Source organism: Phacochoerus africanus, chromosome 5 (genome assembly GCF_016906955.1).
Source record: "Phacochoerus africanus isolate WHEZ1 chromosome 5, ROS_Pafr_v1, whole genome shotgun sequence".
NCBI lineage: Eukaryota > Metazoa > Chordata > Mammalia > Artiodactyla > Suidae > Phacochoerus > Phacochoerus africanus.
Genome location: NC_062548.1, coordinates 57,049,799 through 57,061,428, shown reverse-complemented (window position 1 = coordinate 57,061,428; position 11,630 = coordinate 57,049,799). Strand labels below are relative to the sequence as shown.

At 42.4% G+C, this 11,630-nt stretch overlaps 1 protein-coding gene and 1 non-coding gene across 2 annotated transcripts in view; both read right to left on the bottom strand.

The window, feature by feature from the left end:
• Nucleotides 1-1,234: 1,234 nt before the first annotated feature.
• LOC125128556 (small nucleolar RNA SNORD89) lies at nt 1,235-1,344 on the bottom strand. Its single transcript, XR_007135263.1, has one exon. It is a non-coding gene; the product is annotated as a small nucleolar RNA SNORD89 (small nucleolar RNA).
• Nucleotides 1,345-3,227: 1,883 nt separating this feature from the next.
• The window catches only part of RNF149 (ring finger protein 149), a 28,175-nt gene continuing 19,772 nt past the window's right edge, over nt 3,228-11,630 (bottom strand). Inside the window, exons 6-7 of the mRNA XM_047781414.1 lie at nt 8,276-8,468; nt 3,228-3,954 (exon numbers count right to left, since the gene is read on the bottom strand). Of these exons, the coding sequence (XP_047637370.1) occupies nt 3,911-3,954; nt 8,276-8,468 (237 nt within the window). The 3' untranslated portion in view covers nt 3,228-3,910. The remainder of the gene's footprint in view (nt 3,955-8,275; nt 8,469-11,630) is intronic.

Sequence of the window (11,630 nt, the reverse complement as noted above, 5' to 3'; positions counted from 1 at the left end):
AATTAATCAGAGTTCCTGTCGTGGCGCAGTGGTTAACGAATCCAGTGAGGAACCATGAGGTTGTGGGTTCAATCCCTGGCCCCCCACTCTGGTTTAAGGATCTGGTGTTGCTGTGAGCTGTGGTGTAGGTCACAGATGCGGCTCGAACCATAAGTTGCTATGGCTGTGGTGTAGGCCAGCAGCTACAGCTCTGATTAGACCCCTAGCCTGGGACCCTCCATATGCCACGGGTGTGGGCTGAAAAGACAATAAATAAATAAATAAATAAAATGGAAAACTAATCTATGAGAATAAAATTCTCATACCTTCCCTCTACTGAGACATTCTGCTAATTTCATTTTATATCTGGTCTGTCTTCTTAAACAATCACTACTGTTTATCAGGAAAGTCTTAAGAAAAGGACTTCTATAATCCTGGTATTCAATAATTAGCCCAAGAGAACGTTCAGTGTTCCCAGCTTTCTCTTGAGCCCTCAACACACACGGGCCTACAATGGATCAAAAAGAACAGACCGACGTTTCTTACATTAAACTATCGTAAATACTTTTTCTGAGTTACATTTTACATTTGCTGTTAGAATGAGGGCAAATCTCTAGCAGTGTGGCTGATTCACTCTAGATGTTTCACTTTCTGAACTAGTGACACACATTAGTATTTCTGAAAATGAAATGCTCATGAGTTTTTAAAAACTTGAAAAATGAACAAGCTGGGAAGGGCAGAGGCGGCTTTTCTGATTGGTTGCTGCATCACAGGAGCACAGTGCCTGCTATACAGGATGAGCTTTGGTTCAGGCCGACATCCTGTGCTTTGTAAATCACCAAAGAAGGTTTACACTGAGCCCCAAGAAATGACTAAAACATGTAATTACCTCAAGGTCTAGTGAGTAATCTACACATGCTGATTTCACCTCAGCCCTCCCTCACTCATTATATAAACTTTAACAAGCTTGAAAGAGGAGACTGTTGCCAAACTCCGCCATCTCATTGGGGCATTTGGTACACGGGGCTTGTCTAACTATAAACACACCTGATCCTGTAGGTCTATTGCTATTACTGTTTTCATGCTTGCAGCAGTCTTTGATTCAGAGAGTATAAAGCCACAGGAGGAGTACTTCTTACATACTTAAGCCCCCAAGCTGCCCAAGCCTCACCAATTATTTTTTCTTAAAAAAAAAAAAAAAAAAAAACCATGAGCTCGCCGAGCAGGCCCACCTGGGAAATCGTGCCCTGATGTTACTGAGGTCAGACCCGAGGTTCGCTTCAGGAGGTTTTGTCATCGTGCACCCAGAGAGCCAACTGCAGGGGCCCACTGCAATTCGGCCTTTTAGTGTCATCATTCCTCAGTGACCACAGGGGCAGTCTTCCAGGAAAGGCTCTGCGTGTCAACATCCCTACAAGGACAGCCTGCAAGGGGCTTACCTGCCACGGGGGCTGTGTGTACACCTGCTGGAGGTCACGGCCTCTGGTGGGAAATCCAGCAGCAACATAGGTGCGGGGCGGGGGGCGGTACTCAGCTCCTGGGTCCTGGCTCTGTCCTCCCAAGGCATTCACAATTAAAGAGAAAAAACATCTACATTATTTGTGAACAAACAGGTATTTTGACAGTCGTTAAAGGAAAGTGATTACTGCCATAAATAATAACAACCTTAACTAAATCGCTCTGACTTGCTCATCTTTCTGCATTTACATTCCCCACATCGCCAGCATTTTATCAACTCTGTATTTCAGCAAAAGTTGTAGGAATATCTGACCCTTTAGCATGTTTATTTCCATCTAAGAAAAGCCTATCATCAAAGGAAACTTCCTTTCAAAGTCCTGAAGACTCTTCTTTTCTCTGACTTCATCTGTTAAAGACTTGTGTTTCCAGAGCTAAGACTACTATAATTGCCTTCTATTTATAATTTAGGGTTCAAACTATTTTTTTTTTCTTTTTCTTTTGTGGCTGTACTCATGGTATGTGGAAGCCCCTGGGCCAGGGATCAAACCCGAGCCTCGGCTGCGACCTATGCCACAACCGTGGCAACCTGGATCCTTACTGAACCCATTGTGCCAGGTCAGGGATTGAAGCTGCACCTCTGCAGTGACCCAAGCCTGGTCCTTAACCTGCTGTGCCACAGTAGAAACTCCCTAGGGTTTCAACTTTTGAAGTTGAAGCCACTCACTGATAAATCATAATTCCATAATTATCAATAAACAATTTACCTTATTCCATCATAATATTCTTTTTAAAAATCAGCTTTGCTGGCTCTTGGGAAGAACTGAAGCATTTCCCCCCCTCCAAGTATGTGTCTTAAAAATACAAAGAGCAAACGATCTACTTAGTATAGGATTGAGGACATATTTTCCTATCCGCACTAAACCACAGAGCCGGATTTCAAAGATAAGTGATTATTACGGAAACCTATTGAGGTTGCGTGTTGATGTGAGAACTCAAAGTTAAGAACTTCTATTCTGATAGTGCCTCATGTGGAATCTGGCCTCAATTTACTTCAATAACACTGTTTATTCTACTAGCACTTCCCTGAGCAGCTGGAATCAAAGTGTAGTAAGTAGTTGGAAAAAAACAAACTATACAGACTTTATATCTTACTTACATAAGAAAAATCATTTAAAATTATATGGTCTCAATAAACATTTTTACCCACAAAATAAAGATTATATACAGTAAGGCGTTGGGAAGTGTCAAAGGACAATTTCAAGTTCTAAAGAAACAGCACTTCGTCACATCCTCTAAGAATTGAGAACAGAGCAGGGCGTGTGTTTACATAATCACATTATAAGCTTAGAGATTAGCCCCCAAACGAGCGACGGCAGCCTGCTCCTGCCTGCTCTGTTCTCTAAGGAGGAACAGCAAATGAGAGTCAAGTGGAGAGAGGCCTGAAGAAGGTCACTGTCATTAAGTTTACTTTAAAATTGATCAAGAAAACCGGTTACTCGTTTTTTGTTTGTATTTTTTATTTTTGGCTTCGCCCATGGCATGTCAAGACTCTAGGCCTGAATTGAACCTGAGCCACTGTAGTGACGCTGGATTCTTCACCCGCTGCACCACAAGAACTGGTTACTCATTTATTTTGTTATAATAACAGTTAAAAGTCCACATCTACTACCCTTTTAACTGTGAAGATTAAACGGCAGTTGGGACCAACAAATTTGTCATTTGCCCAAATAAACCCTGGATCAGAGTCTGTCTCCTCCACTTAACAAGCAACGAAAAACTCAATACTTGTGTGCAATACAGAATCTTAGCTTTTTTATTGTAGAAAACATGGACAAATTCCCCTCCCCATCAAGGCTGTTAGGAGAAAGTACGCAATAAATGGGAGAAATGCAAATCCTAAAGTCAACCAGTGCTTTTCTCATAATTCCAAATAAAAAGCAATAATGAAAGTACTCCGAGGTTTGGAAATACAGAGAAAGTGACAGATTCCTCTCATATTTCCAAGTTTAATGTTCTAAAAAGTCTTTCCTCCAGGGAAACTCATGTGATCAACTGCCGAATATAATTACAAAACTCCATTTCAACTAGTCTAAGTTCAGTGTGCTTATTAGTCTAGAACCATCCGTGAGAAAATAGAATTCACCTTATTTTTAAAGCAACGAGGTAGCCAGCCTAGGACTTAGAAAGACCAGCTGTCCTACACATTGGAAGGCTGCCCCCAGCTGCCCCTCTACAATAGCCTGAAACAATGTTGTTTATCCTAAATGATATATTTTAGTAGATAAATATATGAAGACTAATCAAAAAGTCTCTTTAAGAGTAAACTCTCTTAGCCCCCTGTATGTTTCAGAACCTAAAAGGTAAAAGAATGTACATTATTTTCACATTTACAAACTCTGCTAAAGTAAACAAAATAAAATGTCCTTTAATTCCAGCCCAAGCTCTGTCCGTGACACCGTCTGCGGGGCGTTCGCTAGGAGACTGGTCCTCCGTGCTGAGGCTCGCTCCTGCCTGTTTCTACAACAAAGCAACAAAAGTCGAAGTCAGTGGGCTGGCATGCTCTGAACTGCAATTACATCAACACTGTTTCTTTCTCTTGTGGAGATCATAATTCCAGAAACTAATTACAGCAGATCTTACATAGAACTTACACGTCAAAAAGGGCCACCTTTTCCAGAGACAGTCAAGAAAATAACAGAAACACCTTCCTCCCCGGAGCATGAGGGGTTCTCTTGCATCAGCCTAAGCAACGTTTCTCTGGTCAGCCGGGAGCTACAGGATAGATGCAGGCTGAGCGGGTGGGACCAGAGTGTGTGCTCAGAAGTCAAACAAGCAGCAATGATATCATCAGCCACGACAACAGCAGCCTGCGTCTACTGGGCACTATTTACTGACCCTATGAGCCACAGACGAGCATGTGATCATCCCCCACCAAGAGGCGAGGAAACTGAGACACACAGAGGTTCAAACTGGCACTCGAATCCAGCCTGATGTGACCAGGAAGAGGAGTATACAGCAACTGTACCACAAGAAGTTTCCAACAGCATCAGAACACTTCCTCAACCAACCACTGCGAGCTCCCCTGAGATGAGAGCAGAGGAGAGCAGGACAAGAGGAGCCTCCTCGGGAGTCGTGTTCCCCAGGGAGTTAAGAACCCCTAAGGGGCAAGCAGGTATTAGCCCAGCTCTAAGTGGACCTACATTATACTCTGGAAGGATTAACATCTGCTTAAAAGAAGTGATTTTTCCAGTTTAATATAGCTCACATTATACTGTTTAAATTATAAGGTAGAAAGAACACCAACATATAAATTACCTGTGAAATGTACAAATGTACAAATACTTGGAAATTTAGTTCAGGAAAAGAATTTTATCTGCCTTGGCCAATAGGCACATCAAAAGATGCTTGCCACTGCTGTTAGAGAAACACAAATCAAAACTACAGTGAGGTACCACCTCCTATGGGCCAGAATGGCCATCATTAAAAAGTCTACAAATAATAAATATTAGAGAGGGTGTGGAGAAAAAGGAACCCTCCTACACTGTTGGTAGGACTGTGAATTGGCACAGCTACCATGGAAAATTTTTTGTTTTCCTCAAAAAACTAAAAATAAAGTTACCATATGATCAAATAATTCCATTCCTGGGCATATACCCAGAGAAAACCCTAATTCAAAAAGATACATGCACCCCAATGTTCACAGCAGCACTATTTACAACAGCCAAGACATGGAAACAACCTAAATGTCCATCAACAGAGGAATGGATTAATAAGATGTGGTAAATATACACAATGGAATACTACTCAGCCATAAAAAAGAACAAAACAATGCCATCTGCAGCAACATGGATGGACCTAGAAATGATCATACTAAGTGAAGTCAAACAGAGAAAGACAAATATCCTATGATCTCACTTATATGTGGAATCTGAAATAGGACACAAATGAACTTATCTATGAAACAGAAGCAGACTCACAGATGTAGAGAACAGAGGTGCGGTTGCTAAAAGGGTAGGGAAGGAAGGATTAGAACTCTGGGATTAGCAGATGCAAACTAGATAAACAAGGCCCTACTGTAGAGCACAGGGAACTATATTCAATATCCTGTGATTAAACCATAATAATGGAAAAGAATATGAAAAAGACTATATGTATAACTGAGTCACTCTGCTGTACAGAAAAAATTAACACAACATTGTAAACCAACTATATTTCCAAAAAATGTTTGAGTTCCCTGGCGGCTCAGTAGGTTAAGGATCTGGTGTTGTCACTACTATGGTGCAGGTTTGATCCCCGGCCCAGGAACTTCACTCTGCTGTACAGAAAAAATTAACACAACATTGTAAACCAACTATATTTCCAAAAAATGTTTGAGTTCCCTGGCGGCTCAGTAGGTTAAGGATCTGGTGTTGTCACTACTATGGTGCAGGTTTGATCCCCGGCCCAGGAACTTCTGCATGCTGTGGGCACAGCCGGAAGACAACGAAAAAAAAAAGTTTTATCTGTCTTGAAATATCTCAAGGGTAGTCAAGTACCAGAGGGAACAAATTTAGTTTCCCTTCTGAAGACTGAAGGCAATGTTTGGGAAAAAAAAAAAAAATTCAATGGCTCAGAGCAATGGAATTTCTAAAAACATGACCCTTTTCTCTGCTTCATAAAGTGGTTTAGTTGCAGCAGGAGAGCTGATTAGGAGAATGCCTATGTAACCCACCTTTCCACTTTCTCACTCTCTGAAATTCAATCTCCCTTTTTCTTAGACAACGCAGTCTTTCTTCCTCTGGTACTGGTTTAAAACTTAAGTTCTAATATTTCTATCCATGCTGCCTAGATTCTAAAAATACAAAAAAACAAAAACAAAAAAAAAAACAAACCATGACAAACTGATTCAGTTCAGTTTGATACTGCTGATTTGGAAAAATATGCTTTCTGCTTGGCAAAATGCAAAATTAGGAGCATCAATTCTTCCCAGTTAAAATAATCTATAAATTACTTCAACTATGATAAAAATTCTCATAGAACTGAAGATTGTTCTTAAAAAATGAAACAAAGCTCAAAAAAAATTTTTTAAAAGAAGACTAAGGGATTTGCCTTGTAAATTCCGTAACATCTTATTCACAGGTAATTATTCATTAAACAATGGACAAGTGGTTGAACATTTGGAAAAAATTGATTAAATCTCCCCTTAAACTATGTGGATTAAAGACTATTTTTTAGGGCCACACCTGCAGCATATGCAAGTTCCCAGGCTAGGTGTTGAATCAGAGTTACAGCTGCCAGCCTATGCCACAGCAACACGGGATCAGAGCTGCGTTTTCAACCTACACCACCGTTCACAGCAACGCCAGATCCCAGACCCACTGAGCAAGGCCAGGGATCGAACCTGTGTCCTCATGGACACTAGTCAGATTCATTTCCACTGTGCCACAATGGGAATTCCCTGTGAATTAAATATTGAAATGTAAAAATACAAAATCGGAAAGGTTCATAAAATATGCCAATAATCCTGAGAAAGAATTTCCTAAGTTAGCATGCTATCAAAGGCAGAATCATGAAAGAATGAGAAGCTGAACTAGATAAAAATCAAAAACTTCTATATGGCAACATACATCAAAAAGTCAAAGGTAGGAGTTCCCATCATGGCTCAGTGGAAGCAAATCTGACTAGTGCCCATGAGGATTCAGGTTCGATCCCTGGACCTCGCTTAGTGGGTTAAAGATCTGGTGTTGCCACGAGCTCAGATCTGGTGTGGCTGTGGCGTAGGCCAGTGGCTGTGGTTCTGACTGGACCCCTAGCCTGGGAACCTCCACATGCCTCGGGTACTTTTATTTTTTTCCCCTGGAAAAAAAAAAAGTCAAAGGTTACAGAAGCTGGGGGGAAATACATAAAATATGACAAAGACCAAAGAGCTCCTAGAATCAACATGAAAAATTCAGTTTCTCTGTAGAAAAACAAGTGGAGGATGAAATGGGCAACTCAGAAGAAATATAAATAACCAACCATTATGAAAAGGTAATTGCATCAGTAATCAAAAAAATGCAATTCACTCCATTTTACCTATCAGAAGGACAGAAAACAGGTGGTAAATATACACACAGTGATTTCAAAGGGTTACTGATGATTCAAGTCCATTGGCAGGGTATGGTTTAAGGAAACTATAGTTGATTGTGATGATCATTATACAACTACAGATGTGATAAATTCATTGAGTAATAAAGAAATAAAGACCTTACAGAAATCAAAATTTGTGTAATTCACAACTAATTTTTTCATTGGAATAAATATAATGTACGGAGATGCTGGTACATAAATCTACAACTACTGTAGCATATTTTGCTTTAATGCAGTCTTTTCTTTCCTTGGCACTATCTATAATATTTCATGAAGTGCTCCCTCTGAAATTAAAAGCACTGTATATCATAGGAAAAAAAAAAAAGGAAACTGTAGTAAATCCCCAGTGTACTACCACACAGCAGTACCAATCACAAAATCTTGTCTATTTGTTACAGAAAGCGCTTCACACATTAGGAGAAAAAAACAGGTAAATGATATTCTCCCCATCCTTAAATACAGAAAACAAAACAAAACAAAACAAACCTGAAAATACATCAAAAAATTAAAATGGCATTTCCAGGTGTGGGATTATGGCTTTCACTTTTCCTTTATGTTTTTCAGCATCTCGAGGCTGCAGCCAGGACGTTCCTGGGCCAGGGACTGAACTCGTGCCACAGCAGTGACAACCCCAGATCCTTAACCCACTGAGCCACCAGGGAATTCTTTTCATCACTTTCTTTCATCCACTGACAACAACACTTCGTTCTAGACCCTGCAGGGGACTTACCCAGTAAGGCTGTGTTTTCGCCTGTGTCCTCTTTGAAACTGCCGTCACACTGTGGCACAATGTCGCTGGTGGAGGATGACACCGAGTTGTCACTTCTGTCACCATCCGGTAATGAAAGACTCAGGTCTGCAGCCAAAACGCCCCCGGGGGCAGGTTCCGGGGCGAGCACCTCCTGCCCATCTTCGAGCTCCCCCTTGAGAGTCAGAGCAAAGGGAACACCTCTTCTCAGTAACGCAATCAAGCTCATCCAGCCCCTCTCGCTCATAATTCGTATCAGAGATTTGCGACTACGGCAGAAAGCATATCAATATCTTTATTTGGCTTCACTAGAAAAATGAGTTTACTTTGCAATAAGCAGCTTTTCAAGACCTAAATGCTTTTTCCTCTAACAACTATTTTCCCTCTTGATATAAGCGATGCCATCTTTTAAACTAGTGACAGAAAGTGAAGTTTTGTCATAAATGCACCTTCTGGCCTTCCTGGACAGCCTGGCCATCTGCTGGCCACTATAGCTGGAGCCCTGAGCTCACATGATGGCCCTAGCTGCTGCCAGGTGCCAGTGCCAGGAGACAAGCAGGCTTCTGAACAGCAGAAGGCTGCAGGCTATACCTGGTCACCTCTAGATACCTGATTCTGCTCCTTCCTTCTAGAAAGGATGTCTAGCAGCTGCCACTCTGTCTCCACTTCCCCACTGGCTGCTTTAAAGGGGAAAATAAGATGAGAGTGAGGCAGCGGACTCTATAAGCATCACTACAAAGTCTCAAATTCGGGGGGCTATTCACAAACCTTTTTTGATTAATGCCAAAGTCAAAGCTGTGCTGTGATAAGACAAAACAGCTGGTAATTGACTGACTAGAGCTGGGGGGAGGGGAGTCCTGCGAACCTGGCTGAGACTGAGGACACCACACAGCTGTGCCACCTGGTCCTACTGTTGGCTTCACCTGTATTCTAGAACCTTCTCCCCACTCCCAGATACTGTTCTAGAACCTTCTCCCCAATTCCAGATACCAAGCCCCAGGACAGACGCCTGGCCAAGCAGCAAGTCCCGCTGGACTGTGCACTGTCCAAGCTCCTGAACAGCCCGCCCCATCTGTCTGTCCAGGCATGTCTCAACACCTGCCAGTCTCAAACCCACACATGCATCCCCTGAGCCATGTCACCTGCCTCTGACACCCTAACCTGTGATACATGCAGCTCAGATGCCCCCTAAAGCCCCTCTTCCTCTGTGCCCCGCACTCTTCAGACAGGCCAGGCCCCCTTGGCCGGCAGTGTGGGGTGCCTGCCCACCCCCTACCAGTCCAGGAAGGGAAACCCCAGGAGCCTCCAGGAGGAAAGGGGGAGTCTTATCGGACTCAGTCTCCTCAGAGCCAAGGCCAGACTCAGCACCTTACGCAGCCCTCCTCTGGCAAATGCCTACCCGATGAGCAAACACAACAGGGACAAAACACACACCAAAGTGGTGAGAGCTGCAAAGCAAAGGGCCACTGTAAAGTCTGTGAAGGGCCTGCCGGCCCTGCTCAGTCATTTTCTAAGACAGAAAACTAGGGCTACTGCAGGAGAGGGTCTTAACTCCTATACTGCCCGATGCAGAGAGCGCCAATGGCTCTAAAGAAAACGGTGTATTTGTCAAAGGATTAAATAAAAACTAAAGGCAAGACAAGTTAATTTCTTCAGTATGATTTCAAGTTACTATAAGGTTTCTTCTGAAAAGAAAGAGCTTTCTGGGGACAGGGAGTCTAGCTTTCTGAAATTTACATCCCGACAGCAATTCAACCTTCTATAAAAGAGTCTTGATTTTTAACACATGAAATATACACATAGATTTTCCAAAAAAGAAAATCGAGGATGAAAAAGCTGCAGTGCTAACATCCATGAAATGCCTTTTACACAGATGGTTAGAAATGAAAAGCAGGGAGTTCCCGTCGCGGCGCAGTGGAAACGAATTCAACCAGGAACCATGAGGTTGCAGGTTCGATCCCTGGCTTCGATCAGTGGGTTAAGGATCTGGCGTTGCCGTGAGCTGTGGTGTAGATTGCAGATGCCGCTCAGATCTGGCATTGCTGTGGCTCTGGCGTATAGGCCGGCAGCAACAGCTCCGACTGGACCCCTAGCCTAAGAATTCTCCATATGCCATGGGTGCGGTGCTCAAAAGACAAAAAAAAAAAAAAAAAAAAAAAAAAAAAGAAAGAAAAGCAGGTTTAAAATTACTGACCAATGAACAAGACAACCCAAAAGGAGCTTCAGAGAGTGCATCCTTGGGAGGAAAAGAGGGGGGGAAACTGCCAAGAAATCACCTGTCACACTCCCGGGCTTCTGCCGTTTCAAATGAGGTCCCAGGAAGGTGAGGGGCCGAGGGGATGAACCATGGTTCCTAGGAAAGCCTGGCCTGCCATGCTGAGAAGAGCCCCACATTATCAAAAACCACAATAAATGCAATAAATGCGTAGAGCAGACATAATCTAGACATGCAGGTAGATGAGCAAGACTCATCCTTCTGCTCCTGCCCCCTCATTCTGACGGTGAGGCCTCTGGAACTCATGCTCAAAAGATACTATTCAGAATACAGAAAATCACACAGGTTATTAAGGCAGTGAGCGGTCTCTCATCTCCCTTTTCGAGATACGCCCAACTAGAGGGTGAAAAATACTCTGAAGGGGGCCTGTTGCCTTGGGGGCTCTTACGGCTTCAAGTCACACAAGATCATTATCATACAAAACCTCTCTGTACTTTCCAGCTCTATCATAAATGCTCCAAAAACCTCTATGTTCAGCAATAGGAAAAACACATTTGAGTGATTATATTCCATATGCTATAATAAACCATAGTGGAAAAGAATATATATATCCATGTATGATGAAATCACTTTGCTGTACAGCAGAAACTACACAACACTATAAGTCAACTATATGTCAATAAAATAAATTTTTAAAAAACTAAAAGGGGAGTTAAAAGGGGAGTTCCCGTCACAGCTCAGTGGTTAATAAACCTGACAGGTATCCATGAGGACTCGGGTTCGAGCCCTGGCCTCGCTTGGTGGATTCAGGATCCAGCATTGCTCTGTGGTGTGGGTCATCAACATGGCTCAGATCCCACATTGTTGTGGCTGTGGTGTAGGCAGGGGGCTATAGCTCTGATTGGACTCCTAGACTGGGAACCTCCAAGTGCCGTGGGTACAGCTCTAAAAAGACAAAGACCCCCCCCCAAAAAAAAACAAAAAAAAAACAACCAAACAACAAAAAAAACTAAAACAAAAAATAGATTTAATATTTCAATTACCTCTTTCAAAGCACTTTATATCAAAACTATTTATATTTAATCAAGAATACCTTGAGACAGTAATAGCTTCTATGAAGGC